At 47.4% G+C, this 21,198-nt stretch overlaps 9 protein-coding genes and 1 non-coding gene across 11 annotated transcripts; 3 read left to right on the top strand and 7 right to left on the bottom strand.

Annotated features, from left to right (window-relative positions):
- Window positions 1-263: 263 nt before the first annotated feature.
- Window positions 264-345, bottom strand: CNBCt020. Its single transcript is given in 2 exon segments — window positions 264-300; window positions 309-345. It is a non-coding gene; the product is annotated as a tRNA-Met (tRNA).
- A 1,100-nt stretch (window positions 346-1,445) lies between these two features.
- CNBC5690 (hypothetical protein) lies at window positions 1,446-2,418 on the bottom strand (the record flags this gene model as incomplete). The annotated part of the gene is made up of 2 exons (XM_771259.1): window positions 1,446-2,134; window positions 2,199-2,418. 2 exons carry the CDS (start codon window positions 2,416-2,418, stop codon window positions 1,446-1,448), a joined length of 909 nt encoding a protein of 302 aa, XP_776352.1.
- Window positions 2,419-3,035: 617 nt separating this feature from the next.
- On the top strand, window positions 3,036-4,244 carry CNBC5680 (hypothetical protein; the record flags this gene model as incomplete). The annotated part of the gene is made up of 1 exon (XM_771258.1): window positions 3,036-4,244. One exon carries the CDS (start codon window positions 3,036-3,038, stop codon window positions 4,242-4,244), a length of 1,209 nt encoding a protein of 402 aa, XP_776351.1.
- A 145-nt stretch (window positions 4,245-4,389) lies between these two features.
- On the bottom strand, window positions 4,390-6,046 carry CNBC5670 (hypothetical protein; the record flags this gene model as incomplete). Its single annotated transcript, XM_771257.1, has 4 exons — window positions 4,390-4,712; window positions 4,763-5,166; window positions 5,220-5,451; window positions 5,503-6,046. The coding sequence occupies 4 exons, from the start codon at window positions 6,044-6,046 to the stop codon at window positions 4,390-4,392; spliced, it is 1,503 nt and encodes a 500-aa protein (XP_776350.1).
- Window positions 6,047-6,514: 468 nt separating this feature from the next.
- On the top strand, window positions 6,515-7,164 carry CNBC5660 (hypothetical protein; the record flags this gene model as incomplete). The annotated part of the gene is made up of 3 exons (XM_771256.1): window positions 6,515-6,608; window positions 6,674-7,069; window positions 7,127-7,164. The coding sequence occupies 3 exons, from the start codon at window positions 6,515-6,517 to the stop codon at window positions 7,162-7,164; spliced, it is 528 nt and encodes a 175-aa protein (XP_776349.1).
- Window positions 7,165-7,846: 682 nt separating this feature from the next.
- Window positions 7,847-8,317, bottom strand: CNBC5650 (hypothetical protein; the record flags this gene model as incomplete). The annotated part of the gene is made up of 4 exons (XM_771255.1): window positions 7,847-7,914; window positions 7,968-8,068; window positions 8,120-8,179; window positions 8,235-8,317. 4 exons carry the CDS (start codon window positions 8,315-8,317, stop codon window positions 7,847-7,849), a joined length of 312 nt encoding a protein of 103 aa, XP_776348.1.
- Window positions 8,318-9,273: 956 nt separating this feature from the next.
- On the bottom strand, window positions 9,274-13,534 carry CNBC5640 (hypothetical protein; the record flags this gene model as incomplete). Its single annotated transcript, XM_771254.1, has 7 exons — window positions 9,274-9,631; window positions 9,682-10,290; window positions 10,337-11,469; window positions 11,518-12,826; window positions 12,874-13,135; window positions 13,181-13,339; window positions 13,387-13,534. The coding sequence occupies 7 exons, from the start codon at window positions 13,532-13,534 to the stop codon at window positions 9,274-9,276; spliced, it is 3,978 nt and encodes a 1,325-aa protein (XP_776347.1).
- A 551-nt stretch (window positions 13,535-14,085) lies between these two features.
- On the top strand, window positions 14,086-14,982 carry CNBC5630 (hypothetical protein; the record flags this gene model as incomplete). The annotated part of the gene is made up of 1 exon (XM_771253.1): window positions 14,086-14,982. The coding sequence occupies one exon, from the start codon at window positions 14,086-14,088 to the stop codon at window positions 14,980-14,982; it is 897 nt and encodes a 298-aa protein (XP_776346.1).
- Window positions 14,983-15,149: 167 nt separating this feature from the next.
- Window positions 15,150-18,084, bottom strand: CNBC5620 (hypothetical protein; the record flags this gene model as incomplete). Its single annotated transcript, XM_771252.1, has 6 exons — window positions 15,150-15,879; window positions 15,931-15,995; window positions 16,045-16,531; window positions 16,579-16,798; window positions 16,853-16,991; window positions 17,047-18,084. 6 exons carry the CDS (start codon window positions 18,082-18,084, stop codon window positions 15,150-15,152), a joined length of 2,679 nt encoding a protein of 892 aa, XP_776345.1.
- Window positions 18,085-18,551: 467 nt separating this feature from the next.
- Window positions 18,552-20,995, bottom strand: CNBC5610 (hypothetical protein; the record flags this gene model as incomplete). 2 transcript variants are annotated; one of them, XM_771250.1, is made up of 9 exons in its annotated part: window positions 18,552-18,674; window positions 18,741-19,069; window positions 19,143-19,442; window positions 19,502-19,733; window positions 19,802-19,916; window positions 19,982-20,047; window positions 20,098-20,163; window positions 20,213-20,646; window positions 20,699-20,995. In XM_771250.1, 9 exons carry the CDS (start codon window positions 20,993-20,995, stop codon window positions 18,552-18,554), a joined length of 1,962 nt encoding a protein of 653 aa, XP_776343.1. The 2 variants fall into 2 exon arrangements, with proteins under 2 accessions (XP_776343.1, XP_776344.1); XM_771251.1 differs by having other exon boundaries at window positions 18,741-18,973; window positions 19,167-19,442.
- Between the last annotated feature and the right edge of the window lie 203 nt (window positions 20,996-21,198).

Here is a 21,198-nt window from a genome sequence, read left to right as displayed (position 1 = left end):
AGGCGGTAACTTATGTAATGTGCCTATGGATGTGTTTATCACTTGATAGATGGTTTATCCAAACCAGGAGGGTACTGGGGGTTATGACGTTGCTATTATGAATGTACTATGTGCGATACATATTATGTGCTATGGTCTAACAAATATTACCAGTTTCCATTGCCAGCGGAACCACAAGCGATTCTCTTCATCGCTGGTCGAGCCAAATGGAGAGATACGTAGCACCGCCGGTTATTTTATCGTGTTCCGAGGCACAAAAAAATTAACAGCGGCTGGTTTCGATCCAGCGACTTCAAGGTACCAAATAATTATGAGCCTTGCATTCTTCCTCTGAATTACGCTGTTTTAATTAAATAAAACATTTATTTGTCTGATGTGATACGTTTTTTCACCTCGAGTAACCCATACTGTTCTATTTATTTATCCCGGTGTCGCGCTGGCAAGCAACGGCGGCTGCTTAGTATCATGCTCGTCACCTGGGTCAACGCAAAGTCTTGTACAGAAATAGTGTTACTGCCGGAGACAACTACAACTATTTTCCCCTTAATCACTGCACACGTACGCTGGTTCACCAATATTAGCGAAATTGAAGGTGCATCTGGACGCTGCGTGGACCAAGTAGTGAAGAGACACCCCCGCCCTTCCCTCCCAAAACAACCTTCGAAATCAGAACTTTCGATTAACGACATTTTCTACTAAAATTAATATTTGCTATCACAATAGCTGTCTGAACGATAGTATAAATTATGGTATGTGGTCATGTATGGTGTCATGTTCGTGTAGTTGACCTGCTTACTCGACAATTGACATCTTCACATTCAACCCATCGTTTGCCATGCAGCCTACCAACGCGGACATCAGACGCAAGAATGCAAACTTTGCCGCTCGGGCCCAAGCGGGGAAGAGAACGGCTCGTCCTCCAAGATCGGCCCAACGACGCAGTGTAGCAACTTGGGTGTTGATCGTTATTGGGTTTCTTCTTGTGGGAGGCAGTAAGTTCATTGCAATTGAAGGAAGACTCCATTGAGTAGCTGACTTCTCCGTAGCGGTTGCTGAGCTGATTCGTATGATTGTGATGGGTTAATTTAGACGCCTTGTGGCACAGCAAGACGGTAGGTACAAATGTGATTTACGATGCAATAGTGAAAGCTGATTGAGGCTTAGTGATTTTAAATGAATATCAGATTACAGCACCTTTTTCTTTCAGACTCCTTCACTGAGTGAACATATGTATTCATTAATCCACATCCTGTACAGTTGCAGTAATATCCTCCTGATTTCATCTGTCTAGTTGAGCGCATTGTATAATTTTCCAGATACATGAACATGAGGCAGACATGAAGATATTGAACATATATAGGACGGTACTTGTATAGCGCTTTCAGACCACGAAGTGGGTTCAGACGGTCAAGGAAGCTTATGTAAAAGAACAACTGCTTCCAGTTTCATTCATAAGATAGCTCGCCTTTTCCACCGTCTGAAATATCATCTTCTGACACCCCTGGCACGCCCCGTATATGGGACGCCCCCGAAACTTGCTGCATTTGAGAGTCGTGAGACAGATCTGGTTCGTGTGCTCCATCTGATTCGACGTGATGAGGTACGCCAGACTCCCCTTGCACACCAGATAATTCGGATACGCCCGTTACACCAGGAACTGACGCGAACCCGGCCGCCAATCTAGCCAGTCCCTGAAAGTCAGGAGAACCTGTGGGTCCCACAGTCGCTGCCGCTGATGAGAGATTAGGAGGGGCGATGTTCCTTGACGCAGAAAGCGTGTAGAACAAGCTGCGAGACGGCAAAGTAGCTTGTGGTATATATTTCGAGAAAAATTGGACGAAAGTTGGATTGGTAAGCGTTTCAATGGGTATATCCAACATGTTGAAGATATGCCAGAGGTGAACATTGAATTCACCCTGCTGCTCGTCACTCAATTTGCCCCGGCCTCCGGCCTTGACGGGCGTTGAGTGCCTGCCGCTAGGTCCTGCTTCTGTTCCAGGTGAACCAGGGTGGCTCTTTCGCTTCTTAAGTGGAACAGCATCTGGGATCATGATTCCCTGGGAATGGGAACATCTCTGTAGGTGACTGCGAAGACGCGATGGAACACCAGTGTAGGGCTGGCAAAGAGACATGGCTACGTGTCAAAGCATTGTGTTATTCCATATTCTCTTGTGCAATCCTAAAGCAGCGGCCCTTACCTTTATAACGTCGCGCGGTCTCTATTTGACCAGTCTCCGCGAGAACAGAGTCGTCGGGTACCCAGGTGGCCATCTCGGGGCCGACGAGCTTCATTCTAACGCAGTTCTTGCACCAGCCATTGTTGTGGGCAGAGTTGGCTTTTGCTTTCAATCCAAGACTTTGTACGTCTTGCTCAATGCGATAATAAAATTCCCAGACTGGATCAAGACTTCGGCCCATGGTGAAAGTAGTTAATAACGTTGCGGGCGTTATTGGTGTATAAATTATTGTTAAGAATTGATGAAGGGCGATGCGATGATGTTTATAACAGAAGAATGGCATTTTTAGGCGTTTAATAATCCCTTTCTTAATGCCGAAAGGTGGCGCAGCACCATCACCTTGTCAGCATCTCCCTGGCTCCTTCATTTTTCGTATTGTTATATACATATTGGTTGTGGTGATTATATGTATAAATAAGTATCTATTTTACTATTATTTCACGGTTTGCGGCAAGAGGGAGGACACAAGGCATCGACAGACCATCGCATTGAAAGGATGGAAACGACTGTAGGAGCATCCTGCTACGTACCGAATTGCAAGGGCTTAAAAGTCACAGTAAGAAAAAAGGAAGGCCATTCTCTCGGGGTTTCACCGCTTTCTCAGCTTCTTGTCGTGCCCCTTAGCCACTATATCTCAAGATCGCCAACAATCAGCTTACAGCATTAAGCCCTGTCTCTTTTGCGGTACATTATCCCGATACTCAAATCCCCACCATCTCTCCAGTCAGCCACAACAATTACAACCCATAACTGCGCTATTACTCTCAACAAAAACTATTGCTCCACTTCATATCAGCCATGGCGTACGCCATTTCTCGTCTCACGGCGGAGTCTGATTTTTCACAATGCTTTGACTCGCATATGCTACAACAACAAAGCCCTGACCAAGAACAAACCCATGTAGTTGCACCTGGTGCAACAATTTACGACGACGTTACGCGTTTACCGATATATGACGGAGAACCATGGCGAGAAGCTTTCAATGCAACAAAGACCACACACAAAAATGGAACAAATACTGCGGTGTCTCAGCTGGCAGGTATCGATACATCACTTCTCCTCTCATCTCCTAACTCAAATGCCTCAAGTCCGACTAACATATTCGTCCCGGAGCTCTTGGATGTTCACAAGGCCCTTGACTCGGAGCCGCTAAACCAAAACCAATTTCGTCAACTCGATAGCATCACCGAGCAATACATCATTCCTGGATCATTAGATTTCACCTCGCCTGCAATCAAATTAGAGTTTGATAGCCAAGCAAGACAACAGTATGAGGCAAACAGTCAATTTGATCATGCCAGTTTGTTTCGGAAGTTGGGAAAACCGTTGTCAACTCCTCAAGTCCAATTCAATGTGTTTTCACAGTTCTTCGTGTCACCCGCCGACAACGAGTCTTTTCTGTCCGTCAATCCCGACGATGTGACTTTGAAACGCAAAGTGTTTGAAAGTGAATTGACCAACGGTCGTGAAATCAAGAGGAGGGATGTCACTTCCTCATTTGGCGACTTTACCCACGGTGTGCAACCTCCCTTGTTATCCCAGCAGCTCGTTTCACCTGTAACCGATAGCGGCAATGTTGTCTTCAACAGCGAATTGCATCCTAAAGAGGGTTCTGATGCTACCCATAACAGTAAAGTTTCTACTACCCGTCCTAAATCTGTTGTTCCCGAGAAATTCCTGAACGACGGTTCAGCCGAATTGGCCTTAGGAATGAGTGTTACTAAAATCCAATCCTTTCCTACTTTTGAGGAGCTTCTCAAACACGTACAACCCTGCCATTATTCTCATGCAAAGAGTTTCGGAGAGAAGATTGCGAGAAACAGGATCAAAGCAAAAAACGCAGCGAAGCGATCGAGAGACCAAAGGAGGGCTAAGATTGAAAGGGTGGAGGATCTTGAGAAGAGGATAGAGGAGTTAAAAATGCAAGTTAAAGGGATGAAATTGTTGCTGGGCCGTTTGGTGGATAGTGGAGCCATCAATGAAGACGTTGTTCAAGCGTATCTTTGAGGTGGTCTGGGCTTGGGAGGATGACTATTTTTTCCTCTAATGGCTACATCCTTCTGTTTCCCAGGCGTATGTCTCCTTCATTGCGTATTTTGTTTCTTACATGGGCCATGAGTGATTCAATTACATGCATATACGATCATGGTACTCAATGATCCTCAAAGATACCCATTTCATCTGCTTCGCTCTCTGTCACATCAAAGAAAGGTACTCCATCTTGACCCACCACTGAGTAATATGCTTTCTCAGCCTCCTTTGCCTCCCAGTCTAATCCTTCCGTGATCAAGTCATCTCTATAAAAAGGCGTTACAATGATGACCTTCGGAGACGATGCGGAATAAGATGACGTCGCTCGGGTGGATACGTAATAAGATTCAAAGAGTGGTTCGGAAGTGATTCGCTGCAAGTATGGTTTGAGAAGATTAGATGGTGATGATGCGGTCGATGCCGGACAGCTGAAATAAAGAATGTCTAGGAACATTGTCAGGAGTTAACCTTCGCGTGTCAGCCCGCACACTTACATTGTCCAGACGGGCAACTTCCTGTTCCTTCACCGTTTATCAAACACCTGACAGTCGGATTACCATTCTCAGGTGGGAAGACGATTAGCCCTGTGTCATCATTTTCTTCGGGTAATTGACTTCTTCCATTTTCATCATCTGCAGATGGTAATTGGCGCTGCAAAACTTTCGGTAACGAAGAAATGATCGCAATGCTATGGGCCGTTATAGTCCTTTTTGACGGCTCTGATTTAGGAATAAGAAGTGATGGTGGAAGATGGTTTGAAGAAGATATCAGATGCTTGGCTGTGACAGGTCGAGGATGGCATGGGAGACTGAGAGTCACGTCGTCGTCGTTCGCATCGATCAATGTCGGCTTGCCGAATTGACCTAGAACATAAGTACCCCCATAAACAGCACAACCACTTAATTCGGATGAGTGCCTTGGCATGTGGAAGGAGCAAAGATTATGACTCACCGGCAAAATCCCTGGGCTATTTCCCCTGCTCCTCCGTATTGTCCCACAAGAAAAGCGGAGGACCCATATCGCCCTAATGACTTGAGATACCTCCTTGTCTTCATTAATGCAGGTAGCGTTTGGTCTTCTGGTGATGTGCAATGGGCGATGGCGTACGCTATCGAAAGCGCAAGACCTGTTGGAAGGGCAAAGGAATCCTGCAGGAAACCCAGGAGGGGCTGCGTCTCTTTGCCTAAACGGAAGCGTTAACTTCGATATTGAACTTGAAGCCCAGTGGTCTCACCTCGAATAATATCATTATGCTCAAATTCTCCTGCAGCAAACATGAAAAACTTCATCAATTTTCTCTTGTCCATCAAGGACACGCTCTTGTCTTTGAAAATTTCTTCCTTGCTTCCGGGAACCTTCCTTGCCCCAGCACAATCTTCATCCCATATATTTACCGAGTCCAGAAGTTTGAAGGAAACATATTTACTGACATCTGACGAAATGAGCACGTCGATTAGAGGTCCTCGAGAGGGCAGGATGGCGGGAAAAAGCGACAAGGCATATCGTCGTCGATCATTTTGCAGAGTAGGCGTAACGACGGATGTCGACGCATGTGTGTATGACACTGCCGCTGAAGAAGACTCTACGCGTGTGGTGGACCACTCAACGAGCTCGTCTAGTGTCAAACTAGCTTGTTCTCCTCCGTAATATTCGTTTGGATCGAGGTGCAGAACGGTCTTGCCAGCTTTCGCGAGGGCGGCTGCGGCGATACTCTCAGCGATGCCAGTGCCGATGACTACGACGTCGTATGAGTCGGACTCAAGTTCAATGTTGGACATGGAATTGAGATTGTGGTGCAATTAAATCGTTGGAGCTTTATGATAGTGGTAGGTGCAGTTATGGGTGGCCATACCCCTTTGATATAGGAATGATTTATGCATACTTACTTCACTATCTCATTCGTTCATATTCTTCGCACGCGCATGACATGGCAGGGTGATTATCAGGCAGCACCAAAAGACTCTGTTGATTGTTAATTATCTACGGAAGCTAATTTCTAATTCCAAGCAAGCTAAGCTCGACACAAAAAGGACATACACGCACAACAAGCCAAAAAAAGTGATAGTAACACACACCTGCGTCATCACTTTTCCATTTACGTAAACGCCATTCACGTCTTGCTTCGCTGTCGCAAGGAGCTCTCATTCCCTGGCCGTTGCACGAGCAACTATCGATTAACAACGCCGAATACACATTGCACAAATAGAGTAGCATTCGCGACCCACCAGCGAGGATCCATCTTCACCATGACAACCTCACTCTTTGTTCCAGTGGCCTATATCACTGTGCTTGTCACAGCAATGGCCATCTTTTCTCGTGTCTACAGACGGCGACGAGCTGGTACGCTTGCTTTCTTTCTTCTGATAATGGTGACTGACTATCTCTGACTATTTCACGTTGTTTAGTCTCCAAGACATCAATAGAACCATGGTTTCCTAGCCATCCTACCCGAGAAGTCTATATGTCTCTGTTGGCTGACGAACCGCCCGCACCCGAAAATCTCCTCAAGGCTGCTCTCCTGTCTCGCGCCATCACCGACGTTCAACGTATCTGGCGGCTCAAAGACGACAAGACTGCCCTTGCTAGCCTTCATACACGAGGTCTTGTTGGTGACGACACCATGGCTAGGTTTGCGGCTGCAGAGAAAGAGCTGGAAGCGGAAATCGTGGATGTGATCTCAGAAGCCAACACTTTCAAGCAAGGGTGGGGACAATTCTTATTCGCCACTGCTACCGAGATGGCCCAGTCAGAGAAAACCAAGGAAGCTGTAATTAACATGCATAAGAAAAGAATTGCAGAAGGTGTGGTCCTTTTTACCACTTCCTATACTCTACCTGCTAACGAACCACGTCGTACAGAAAAACGTCTCGCACGGAGAGCCAAGTATGATACATGATATAAATATCGATCCATAGTAGCCGAATAGGTAACAATTTCTTAACCATTCATGGAACACGGAATCAGCTTTATGTGGGCGGCTCCCCTAGACGTGCAAATTGCTGTGGACTTAGATGATAGGGTATTCGAAATCATTTGTTAAAATCAGGGCAGCGGCAGTGACACCTAATAGCAAAAGTGGGTAGTCATCGCTTGATGTTATTTCGACGTTGCTAATGACTTTTAGGGGGTGGCGGTGGTAAAAAAGGAGAAGAAGTAGGTACTTTAGCATAGATAGAATCATGATCATCGCGTCACCACTTGTACGATTAAACTTCAGGGCATTATTATTCCACAAGAAAATTCATGAATGACTGGGAACGATGGACATGGCCATTTAACGAAGTTACTTTGTTGTATGTTCAAACACAACAGAACTGAAAGGTAAACGGACATTACTGCAAGTTTGAGCGGCTGAGGCAACTGATCCTGATCCTTGTGACCTAATAAGCATCGACGCGGGAAGCCTCTTCCTGCGGAATGCTGCTCAGTTGGGCAGAGCCGTGTTAATGTACCGAAAAATTCCACAAATGCAGACTAACATAACGTGCATCATCTCACGATGGCATATATAAATAAAGTAGCGAAAACGAAGAACATTGACAAAGCCCTGCTACCTCCTGGACCAACACTTAAATGGCTTAAGCACCGAAACCGTAAAGGGTACGGCCCTGCCTCTTAAGGGCGTAGACAACGTCGAGGGAGGTGACTAAGAGTACGTCAGTAAAATGCTCACACGATAAATATTTCAAAACGACCCACCAGTCTTCCTCTTAGCGTGCTCAGTGTAGGTAACAGAGTCACGGATGACGTTCTCAAGGAAGATCTTAAGGACGCCTCGAGTCTCCTCGTAGATGAGACCACTAACAAAGGAATTAGTATTCAGCATACCAATGCAAGATAATCAAACGTACGAGATACGCTTGACACCACCTCGTCGAGCAAGACGTCGGATAGCGGGCTTGGTGATACCCCTGCAAATTGCGTAAGCGCCGACTCCGAGATGATGGGAAAACTACAACTACTTACTGGATGTTGTCACGAAGGACCTTCCTGTGTCGCTTGGCACCACCCTTGCCGAGACCCTTGCCACCCTTTCCTCGACCAGACATGATTAAGTGTTGTGTATTGGGGGGTAAATGAGAAGAAAGAGAAGAGAGAGTATTTGTAAACTTGTTCGTTGGAAGAAGGATTAGAATAAAAGATAAGGAATTCCATTATATAGCTCAGCCCAGAAGGGCGGCCTGAGTGGAGTGGTGGCAAACAAACAACCACGGGGAATTACACGGCGATTTCATAACGCCGAATAATCATTTCCTTTTCTTCATTATAAAAAACAACCGAAATAGACAAAATCACGTGATTGACTACTTTTATTGGGGGTGATGTCACCACTTTTGTTCAAGCTGCTCATGATTGCTGCCTCTGATTGGCTGACCAAATGTATGCTTGTCCTTCGTTCCTTGTGAAAGAAAAAGAAGACCTATCAACAACAAGTCTATTAGTAAATCGCTTTTGCGGCGTTTCGGCGACATGAAATTGGCGCACGGCAGACTATAGTACACAATAATTAATAATCAACTAAACTACAGTATACTGTGTACTACTGGTACAGTAGACTTCAGCTGCCGAACTTGTTTTGGCCAGCAGGTGGCTGGCGCTCTCACAAGAAGTACATTCGCACGAGGGGGGGTTTGCTAATCAACGAAAAATGAACTATAGCTACCTCGCTTTTCCTCTTTTTCACCTAACCTTGCAGCAAAATCATAGACTAAAACAGCACTCCTGACTGACCACCAATATCACCAACGAGATCACTGTTGTACCAAAATTCCATCACTGTCAATGCTATCGCAAATAGTGCTATGGGGCCATCCAAGTGCCTCCTTGCGCACATCTGTTAAGCATTCGTCTGCCGTTTTCTCACACGACGCGTTCTGTGAGCATTTAGGGCAGTTTGTCCTACGCAAAAGGAGGTAATAGTAGAATTTGCGACTAGCCTGAGTCTGAGGACGGAGGAACGGCGTCTGCATCACATAGATACATTCTCGTTAATCATTAAAATAGCTCATAATCCCCTTATCTCAACAACTTTCTCTGATCCCTTTTTACTCCAAATTTTCCTCGGTATCCATCCTGCTGTATCCACCTCTATCTCTCCAGTCTCAACTATCAAATTCCAGCCATTCAAGCTCATCAAACCCGCTATATAGACCCAGACGGCCGAATTCAGGACATGAGTCTCGCCAGATTTCAAGGTGCCGCGAAAGATAAGATTGCCGATAAATCGAGCCGGAATGAGAGCTGACGGTTCAGAAGCTATAGATGGGATAGAAGGTGACGGGGATGGTAAGTAGAGAATGAAACGTATGGGAAGGATGGGAGACCGGTTGTGGATGGTAAATGCCACTGGGACCTTGCAAGCACTTACATGACGTGTCAGCTAAAAATGCGTTTTCCAGACTGGAACACTTACCCCATTTTGAAATCATGCTCAATCGGCCCATTATCCTCTCCAACCTTGACAGTAACTTCAACAGGGTCTTCCTCTCTTCCTAAACACCCATCCAAGACGCTAGCCATCAGCACCCTTCTCAATCGACCTGTCTCCTCATACATCGTTCGCGTCTGCTTCGATCCACCCGCAATAGCAGCTTCCACATCGCGCCGAAGAGACTCAACCATGGAGAATGACGGGGCAGGCCGTAGAGAGTGGGATATGAGACGGCCTTTGCGCAGGGAATTGGGAGAACAGATGGTGTACGATAGTACAATATCGAGATCAAGGGGATCTAATAACGGAAAGAGGTCGGGAAGAAAATCGGCAGAGATTGTGGGAAATTGCTCTCGCAAATAGGAGATACGATGTATATTGCGGGATGCGAAGTAATGAGGTAGAGTATCAATCGGCAGTTCAGAACAAAGAGATACAGTCGGTTGAATGTCCGCTGCGATTTCATCTGGTGCTTGACCTTCGATGAGTTTTGCCAAAGCCTCGACAACAGCTGTTTGGGATAGATCAGCAATTGTGGCTCCTTGCTTGATTTGGACAACCGAGCGAAGCGTCTGATTCGGCAGTAAAGTTCTGTTGTGCGTCAGCGTATAGATTTCAAAATGATAAACGGACGTACCCCACAACTTCATGGGCTTTCACATTCCACAGCACACTAACGCCATGTACGCCATCCACGCGCACTTCCGTCGACGAGACATTCATCACCTCCAAAACTAAGGCAAGCTCTTTGGCACTGGCTTCAATGGGCGTGATCGTGGTCTTGAATGTCATCAGGGGTTGCACGTTGATACAGGTTTTCACTATGCCCGCAACTATCTCCCCATCGCCTGCGCTTTCAAAAGTGATCAGGCCTAACAAGTTGATCTGACCTTGCTTGAAACCGCTGAGGATGATAGCTATGTCCTTTGTTTGACCCGCCGGAATTTCTTCAGGCAGTAAAATCGAAGGTTTATTGCTCTCTATCCTGTTTGATATTGTCATCGTCGACGACTCATCAGCATCATTTTTCCTCCTGATCAAGACTCCTTTGGTCCAGATCATCTTCAAATCCCTCACGGTCTTCCGTCCAGGGTTCTTAACTCTGATGATACCTCCCACTTCTTCGCCCACAAACACTCTGTCTGGGATGCCCACCAAATCGACATCTAACCGAGGACGTTCAGGAATAATAGACAGAGAGAGTGAGGTATCTGAAGCATAGGTCGGTGTTAAACGATGAGCTTTGGTAGCGTGAAGACGTCTTCCCTTCCTTTCGAGAGACTGGGTACAGGGAAAGAATTTGTGGAATCTGAATGAGACGCCAAACAGACGTATAACGCTAGTTGTAGACATGGCACCATTTGCGGTAACATTGACGCAAATGGCGCGAGTTTCGTAAGGATTGAGCGTGATTTCGTCGACAGGTGAGACTGTGATATTATCTGATGGACTAAAAGCGAGCGCGATGTCCGAAAGGAACAAGGGTGCGTTTATAGGGTTGGTTGCTACCAGTTCGACAATAAAGGATTCGTCTGTGCCCACGATATTTCTCTTCTCGTCCGGCAGCAAATTAGAGGGTTTCTTCCCTTTTCTGTCCCAGCTTCTCAAAGCTTGTTCCTCCAATTGTGCCCAGTTGTCCTTCGATGGCCCGGATTCAAATGAAGATGAAAATGATGTTATAATGCGCGTCTTCTTTACATCAAAGATTGGGGTGGGTAGCTGGAGTCTGTCCTTGGATGATTCTAGAAGTTCCGGATGGACACGCAGTTGCTACCAAATTTATTAACATTCGTTCGCTCTAGGGTTCAAGATACTTACCTCGTACGCCAATGCCATGTCCTGCAGAGGACCAGCTTGTGAACCTGGTACACCTGTGTTCTCCTTTTTCAGTAACCTCAAAAAGTGCTCCACGGCGACATCGCTTTCTCCCAGCGTGTACGCTTGTCGACCAAGTGAATATTCGATACGATCCTGTGCCGCGGTCCATGGGGTTGATCGATATATTTGTGATGCGCGATCGAGGCATCTCCGGGAGTACGTTTTTAGTCCAGCGGTCTCATACCGCCTAGCTGCCAGTATCAAATGAAACGCGCTTCTTCTCTTTCCTTTGCCACTCTTTCCACCTTCTGTATCGGCCACAGCTGCTTCCTCGATCAACACTGCACTAGGAACTTCGTCCGCCTCCCCGGCACCCTTGACCAGCGCGGCCCCGACGCCTCTCCATTCTCTAATAGCTTTCCAAGCTTCGTAATAGAGCACAGTGATTCGAAGAGCATCGATTTGTATCTGCGAGGACGGCCCAGACTGGTGATAGGAAATGACAGCTTGCTCAAGCCACGATGTGATTTCCGTATGCTGCAAGTTTGTGAACGGAATCGGCGTTGTGGTAGGGGGAATAGAGGGGGAGAAAAAGGAGTGTGCAAGGAGTAGGGAGAGGCCATACATTTCTGTGGCAGCAGACGCATACCGCCAAGCTCGATCCTGTGCAAAATCTCGTCGAAGAGAGTCATAAATGTTCGCAGCCGAGCGATAATCTCGTAGCATGAATTCAAAGTCGGCCAGACGTCTCGACAATGCTTCTACTGCAGCTAGGGAGTAGTAACCTGCAGAGGCATTGTAACCCACAGCGTTCGTAGCTGGACTATTGGGTCGACTGCCAAAAAATTTCCTGCCCGCCCCGAATAAACGCCCAGTGATTCCTCGCCGGTTATTGTGATATATCTCACTCCATTCTCTTATCCGCGCCTCCATCCAAGGTACAAGACTCTGCACAACTAGCTCTCGGACCAGGGCAGCGAGACGTTGGGTATCTTCGGCTGTTAGTCTTGACCCATACAGTTTCCTGGGCTTGTCTAAGCCATTTAGTTCGCCATTGTCATCCTTCATTGAGGGAGAGGTAGCGGACATGGGCGATAGTGTCAAGGACGACAGAGCTGAAGCATAGACCTGAGACAGAGCTGATGGATTAACATTCTCTGGTGTGAATGGGCGGGGGACGACGATGGCAGGGTGAGTGGATGTATCGGGTGATGGTGGTTCTGGCCGACGGTCGACCTGAGAGTTGATGACCAGTAAAGTTGAATGGGGCCCATACGCTCGTTTAACACTCGCGAGGAGCTCATGCGCACTTTTGCAATTAGCCAGATACTGTGCCGAGGTAGACATGAAACTCACGGTGTCATGTCGTCTCCCATTTGACTGACATCGTGGACTACTACATAGAACCTCAGTACTGTGTGTCCATCTAGCCAAGGTAAACTTTGAGCTGAAGGTGCAATCGTTCTTGCATGAAGCTTATTGAGTGCCCCTAAAGGGTCAGGAGTGGATGTGGAGACAGCGAACAGGACTCCAACAGGGTGATTGAATGTTTCATACGGTGCGACGGGTCTTGACGAGAGAAGGAGAGATCGTGTCAGGGGATAGTGTTGTTCATCCTCTACTAGCGGTAAGCTCATAAGTCTAAAATTTATCAATTGCTTACCGGGTTTCTTGGCTCCTACTACGCTACTTATTATGTCTACAAGTATGTCAGGACTTGGTGCCGAGCGAGGGGGGTTTGTGTAAACAGTGTCATAAGAGACGAAGCGCACGGGGAACGTGGGGTGTACTGTGGGTGTAAGCGTTGTTGATAATATCGAAACTGGCTTTGGTCAGCAGGGTACCATGCATCAGAGTAAACAAGCACACCTCTCTCTGTCCCACCCTCCCATGGCCTGAGGAGCTCGTGGAGGCCTGCACAGCCGTTCTCTTTTGATGATTTAACTACATCTTCGGAAGTCAGGACTGCGATTCGCGGGGAAAGAGACTGGAGGATGGAGAGGGGGGGCGACGGCATTGAAAGCTTGCTGGGTGCCAATTAGATTGAAAGCCAAACCCATAGAGGTGAATATTCATTCGACATCAATTGACAAATATGTCAAGGCCCGGCTGTTGAAAGAAGGCTCCGAGGCAAGGCTTGCACCTCTGCTGACCAATTTGATTCCGCCTTAGGCATCTCTCCTTCATTCAGCTTTCATCCTACGTACGAACCACTGGCAGGGCACGAAATATAACTGAATGGAAGCGAGTTTCGCACTCATCTGATTGCCGCAATTGTATGTGGACCTGCAAATGCTGTTTGTTACATCTGTTGACGAGGATTTTTTGCCTTGCATCAACGACGAACAACAGCGTCTTCTGCACTCGCTATCCAGCCTGTTGCTGCACTCCTGGCACCTCATCCCCCAGACGCGCCTATTTAAGGCTGGTTGAGAAGGCACCTACTTCTTACTCGCGCCTAATTGACAGGAAAGGCACAATCGAGAAAAGTGGATGTTCAGGACGAAACAGCGAAACTTGATGCATAACGAAACAAGTTGACCACATACAAAAAAGAACGTTACTATTATGGGCGCCCAATCTGTTCGGTCCTTTACTGCCTCAGCATCCAGAGTATCTCTTAAGAGGGCCGCTCCCATCTCCCGCCATGCTTCAACCAAGGCCGCAGTGCAACAAGACGAATGGTCTCTTCCCTACATTCACCTCGGTCCCACCCATGCCTCTCGATATTCCCAACATTACAACAACTCCCTCGCTTCCGACGTCATGTACATGACCTATTCCCATCGTCTCTCTCAGCGTCCGGCCAAACCTGAAACTCTTCAGCCCCCTCAAACACCGTATGAGGCAAACCGGGCCCGACCGCCTATCATGAGAGGTAACCGTGCCGTCCGAACTAAGACAACCGAGATCACACCGGCGACCGTCCCCAAACTCGAGTCCATCATTGTCCATACCATGGTGAAGGAAGCCATCGGCAACAAAAACTCCCTTCTTTCAGCTATCGCTGCTCTTCGCGCTATCTCTGGTGAGACTCCCAACGGAGCAGGTCGCAAAGGTTCATCCGGTGTCCAGGTCATCACCGCCAAAAAGTCCGCGGCTGCCTGGAAACTCAGAGAGGGGATGCCCGTCGCTGTCAAGGTCGAACTCAAGGGCGAAGCCATGTACGACTTCATCCAGTCCCTTGTTGACTTTGTCCTTCCCCGTCTGCGAGATTTCTCAGGTGTCCCTCTTCCACCTGCTTCTACACCCAAAAGTTCCCCCGCTAGCTTGGCTGGTGTCGTGTCTTTTGGTTTCGGACCTACCGCTATGAGTTTTTTCCCTCAAATTGAGGCCAACACCGATGCCTACCCCAAAATGCACGGTTTCCATGTATTTTTCAAGACCAATCTCACGGGGGAAAACGCCCAGGAACACGCAAGGACATTGGTTAGTGGGTTTAGAATACCATTCCACAGGAGATAGGTTGGTGGCACGAGTGAGGGGATTGCTGGTACGTAATGCCGACATGTCACTGAAAATAACGGCTGAATTTTCATCATTCAGGAAGACTTTGGCCTGCTCATGGTAATCATGCATTTACTATTATCTTTAAGATTCGAGTAAACATAGATATATCAAAAATCGGCTAACTAAAATTCAATATTCCAAACTTTTCGTCCTTCCCATACATCTTCCTTCCCACCCTTCACTGATCTTTCGTCCCCAACTGGCAACAGGACCGCTAATTTGCGACCCCACAGCGTCTTGAACTTATGCTCCGTCAACTTGAATCCAATTGTCACCTCGTCCTTTCCACCCACATACTCCACTTCGACCACTGTTTTGTCCGGTGTCGCTGAAATGCCATCGTCCTCTGTCCACTGGCCTCTGTAGGCATTTCCTTCGTCGCCAGGGAAGATCTTCACGCCTCGCCAGTCATCAAGTCCGACTACACCACCTTCGTCTTCGAGCACAACATCAACCCCATCTGGAGTTTGCCTTGCTGGACCTTGCTTTTGAGTGACAGTGTGATATCTCTTGCCTACTGGCACGACCGCACCCTCCCTTGCAAACAGGCCCATATGCTCCATTGGCGTTGCGATCATTACTCTGTCTCCCGCTTTATACGTTCTGTATGGTGCATGGAGATCAAAGTACAAGCTCTTGTCGTCCATGCATGCTTTGGGGAAGTACACTTCTCGAGTGAGTTGACCTTCAAATAGCGCAGGGCAGACTAGGATTCGACCAGTGCCGAGCCAAGCGTCAAAGCCTTCTAAGATGGAGGCTTCGTAGAGTGCAGGATCAGACGCGAATGGGCCAAAACCGAGCCAGGTGGTAGTGGGAGTAGCGCGAAGATGAGACTCCCACATGAGTGAGTTACTAAATTTCATAAGTTACTGAAGTTGGAACGGACCGGATAAGGTGGCTTACAAGAAAGGAAGATGCTCGTATCGCCATTTAATCGCCTCCCTAATGATAGGCAACACAGCCGGATACTGCGTGGTCATCAGCACTGGCTCTAGACGAATTTGACAATGTACTCACCATCCAAGGGGTGTTTGTCGCTCCCACTCCGCTAATATCACTTTGATCGGGCTTAAAGCTATGGATACAAAACCTCGAATGTGTCACCCCCAACTGCACCCACCTCACAAACATCTCCTCTCCCGGTAATGGTCCTCCAAACCCACCAATGTCGGATCCATAGCTTTGCATAAGCGACATACCGGCATTGAACTGAATAGCTTGAGATCCACGAAGGTTGTGCCAGGAAGTGTAATTGTCACCTGACCAGGTCGAGTTGGCATATTTGAATGTGCCGACATTCCCGGAACGGGTCAGGACATAGGTTCGTCGGGTTGGGTGGGCTTTTTCTAGGGTCGTGTGCGAAACATAGTTGACAAGCTCAGTATTGATCATGCGACCTATTTCGCCGATGGTCACCGGTCCAGAAGGAGAGGACGTAAATTCGTGGGGCAAAGAAGTCGCACAAACAAAGGAATCATCGTGGAGATAATACTCGTTGTTATCACTGATTTTCATTAGCTGAACTCTTTGGCTTCAAGACAAATGGCTTACTCCCACATCCCATCGACCCCTAGATCAATCAGACTCTTCACTCCGTCAGCCCACCATTGCCGTCCCTCCTCACTTGTCATATCCACCCAGCTGCCCTTTTCATTATCACCCACACCTGACGACCAGATACGTGTGACCACAGGAGATTTAGAGTAAGGATCGTAGAACAGCGCGTTGGATGAATGGAGATCCTTGTAATGAGGATGCGTCTGAAGAACATCTATTTCTCGGGGTCAGTCAAAAAGCATCATTAAGATAGCGAATACGAAATCACATGGTTTGATGTTGGGAACCACTTTGACCCCTGCTTTATGAAAATGAGCGACCATCCCTTTGAAGTCTGGATATCGCTTTGTATTCATGGTGAAAACACAGCGATTTCCATCTTTGTCTGCCGTATAGCCCGACGATAGCTAATGCCGGCCCATGTCAGTTAATTTACATAGTAAAGCCTTTGACGAGACTTACATGCATAGCTGAGCAAGGTATGTCGTATTTTCGGCATAGTTCAGGCCAGGTAGAAAGCAATTCCTGAGCGGGAGGATCGTCACTTTCTCCAAGACCCATACCGGAGGCTTTCATTGAGTCAGCATCGGAGATGACATACTTGGTTCGATGAGACTCACCAAGATATCCTAACCAATCCCTGCCCACCAGTCTTGGCCTTCCAACAATCTCAGCAAATGTTCTTACAACCTGCTCGACTCCCTTTCCCACTAAGACCCATTCTTCAAGTCCTCCATAATCCTGAGTGTAAGACTTGAAATACCCCCAAGGGTCATCATGAAGCCTGCGAACATTCCACTCCCCTCCAGCGTTTGTAGGATGATAAATGGCATAAGTGGAAGGGAGTTCTTCGCCTTCGGACGTGGGCTTCGGTGTGGAGATTAAGTAGGGTGTATGCTTGTACAATGGATCGGTTTGATAGGCGTCATAGGCAGCAGAGTCGGAGCCGTGATTCATGAAAGACCTGTTTGATAGATCTAGAGGCGCTGCCTTCTCCCCCAAGCCCAAATGGAGATTGTCAATTTCAACCCACCAGTGTCTCATTACACCATGTTCGGTAAGGGCATAAGACCTGTTCGGAAGGTCTCCCAAAAGACGAAGCTGTTGTCCCGTGGAGAGAAGGGTCTCGTATGTTGTGAGAGTGATGTGCTCTTTCCATGAAAGATGGAGTTGGCGGCGTCGCTTTTCGGCTCCGTCTAAGCTCTCGGAGATGGGGCTAGGGAAATCGAAAGTGGCTTCGCACCCATCATTATCCAAGGCGATCACCTTGAACTTGCTTTCGGAGGTATCTAGTACAACATTGTCCTGTAGCGGTCTGGTCCTATTGGGTCCAGTGAGGAGAATGCGGTACACATTGGGTAAAGGGAAAGAGATGCTGTAGGTGAAGTCTTTATAGATGCTCTCCGGGGAGGAGACGAGAGAGAACGAGGTGATTGAATCCCCTATGGAGGGACTGGTAGCAAGCTGGAACCCAAAAAGTTCGCGCTCAACGATAGGCATAATGGTCGATGAAAGAAGGTGGGTGAGGTGTTGTGAGGGGAATTGATCGACTTTATACTTCTTGTAAAATGGACATCGGAGGGCAGACCGGTAAGATGGGTGTTAAGTACTACCCACCCATGATCATGCCGCCAAGTTACATCTATTAGACATCGGAGTCTCATTCTTTCTCGGTTTGTAAGGAACGCAACAATGATACAGCATACACGCATGATTGTCGGGCCGATCCGGTCAGTCGGCGCCGGTGGCCTGATACCGGTGGCAGTGGACATAGCCGAGCTCCTCATTAAATAATTAAAAATTATTTTTTGGCTCTCATTCATCACCTATAGTTCCTCTCTTACTACCATCCATCAATTAAGAATCCGCTCATCTCTGTAAACACTATTATCACATATAGTTGGTACAGTATGCACACCATATAGTCCGATAAACGCTCCTGACGACAAGGTCGCCTTCGTACACTACTAGATATTGTCTCTCTCGTCGTTCCTTTCGCATCCAGCCTTTGCCTTGCCACTTGACTTTTGCAATATAGTTTGTCCGTCACCAAAGGCCACAAGCTGGAGACTCCAGTCGATTATTTCTTGCTAGGAAATTGAAAAATATTTTTGTCAGCCCTATTCAGGATATGCACACGTAATGGTTCGATTCACCTTCTGCCATAAACCACCACACGATCCTGTCACCCCAATGAACCACGGTTTTTGCTCATTCCCTGACGGGACCACAATGTCAAATACCTCAATATCGGTCTCATCCTTAACACTCCCCTCAGATGATATCGTCAAATAGCCCCTCACTCTCCTGTCTTCACCTCTATAAAGTATTTGAAGCTTATGTTCCTTGCCATTACTGAGTTTAGGTAGGGTCCCAGGGGCTGTACAACCTATCGAGTTTCGATGATGGGCGTCCGGTGGAGAATGAACAGATATATGAGGGGTTGGCGGATCATCAGCATAATCTTGTGTGCGATACGTGTCAACTTTGCAGCGGAAGCAGATTAGCGTCTAGTGCCTGATTGTGCCCCATAAAAAAACGAAAGAAAAAGAAATCACCTTCAACAGCAAAATCTCCCTTACCCCCTAAACCCGAATATCCCAATCCGTACCCCCCTAGGCCGAGGGCCTTCTTCGGCACAAATATAATACTTATTCCATCCGCCTCGCCTGCTCCAGGAGGGGATGTCAGACGAAATGTTACGGTACACGAAAAGGTGTCACTCTGGTCGATAGGATGAGGATGAAATACCGCGGATGTCTGGCTGTTACCGGTGGTTAGTACAATGGTACTTCCGTCCCAATGAGCGTCTCCAAAAGTGACAAGAGCTTGATTGTCCGATTCAAGATTAGAGACGACTGTCAATCATGAGAAAATCAGCGCCATGTCGCGGTTCCCGATGAATTTTGTCACGTACCAGTATATTGTGGCTTTTGAATGATCTTTGCATTTAAGCCCAACTCATCTCTCAACCTCTTCCAATCATCAGGACCTGATATGCGCCCGATAAGCTCTGACTTTTCCGCCTCTCGCATTCGACCTTCTCTATCTGATATCCACAGTGCTTGCAATTGATCCATCACTTCCAGGCGCGAGCGTTGGGGCAGATCCATCTTTAGTCGAAGTGCAACCGTCTGCGCGAAGAGAGCCTAGAGGGGATAAGAAAAAAACATGGGAAGTTCGAGGCTGTGGAGAGGTCACATCCGCTAGAACTCACACGTCGAAGGTCTCTTTCTTTCCAGCCTCGAGCACGGCGACGAAGGCGACAATCCCCGTCAAAATCATCAATATATGCGGCACTCACATCTTCGGCTCCATACTGACCGAATGCCCTACACAAAGGAGTTAGATTCCATGATAACCTGACCAAGACTATTTGAATTCTCAGGGTACTCACAAACAGAACGCCTGCTTCTTTCCCCATCCCAGTGCATAGATCAGAGGCTTGTTTATGGCCCCTTCACTAAAAACAGCCCTTTAATGCGCAGTTATCATTACAAGGAATGTCCTTACCATGGATCTACATGAACCCAATGTCGAAGAGCTGGAGACCAATATTCGCACCAAACATGATCTTCGCTGGGTCCTTCGTCTCAGTGAGCTCGTTTGGACAGGAAATCGGACGAACCTGTTCCATACATAACGAGATTCAATGCCTTTGGCCCGCAAGAACACATAAAATAAATGCGCCCATTCTCCACATCTTCCTTCTCTAGTTCTCAACAATGTACTGACCTTTCCATACCGCGGGAATCTTCTCTGGGCCGCGCAATTCTTATCCTTGCAGACATGCAATTCCACCCTACCCGCACCTTCCCAGTGTTCTGTCCCATCTGGTGGAACGGTGCCAGCAGAAAACGTGGGTCCATCGCAAGTGGGGCATTTGATAGGATCCACCCATCGCATATAATCATCTTTGAACCATCGGCACAAAGCCAGTACTTCGGCATCCACTTGACCAAAAGGTGTAAATGGAGGGTTTGATGAGATAAAGGCAATAGAGGAAGTAATATCTGGGACCAGTGCGCGAAGTTCGTACTCAGATACCCCTTGCATGCTGGGCTATGAATTCTGTCAGTCCATCCTGATGGCGAAAACAATATCCGCAGCTTACGTCGCCTCGAGGGTCTCGAAGACTATAGGTATGCTGTTGTAAATTCTTGATGACACCTTGCATATCATCGCTCACTACAGACCTTCTTCTGCGGAAGGACGACAGCACTTCTAACTTGTGCGTCAGGAGATACTCCCGCCAGAGTCGATTCAGATCACCAACTTCCTTTGGAGAAGGGACAGAGAGCTGAGGGATTCCTTGGTAGATTCCAGCGGCAAGGGCTGCGGCGCAATAGTTCACGATATGAACATATGCCTGATAGTCTCGGAATGGGGAGTCCGAGGGCTGATTGAACATGATCCCAGGTTCCTGAGGATGAATTCCTGAGACGACTCCTAATTGGCCGCGCAATCACGAACTAAGAAAGAGGTAGGATCGCTTTTACTTCTTACGCTTCTAATTTATTCCTTCACTTTATTGGAGGCGCCCATGATAATAATACAAAAAAACATTTCCCTAGAAACGTGCGCATCACGTGCGGCTTGTTTCGACGACTGTTT

Source organism: Cryptococcus neoformans, chromosome 3 (genome assembly GCF_000149385.1).
Source record: "Cryptococcus neoformans var. neoformans B-3501A chromosome 3, whole genome shotgun sequence".
In the NCBI taxonomy this organism is placed as follows: Eukaryota; Fungi; Basidiomycota; class Tremellomycetes; order Tremellales; family Cryptococcaceae; genus Cryptococcus; species Cryptococcus deneoformans.
Note: the sequence above shows the minus strand (reverse complement) of the source record. Positions and strands in the feature narration are given on the sequence as shown.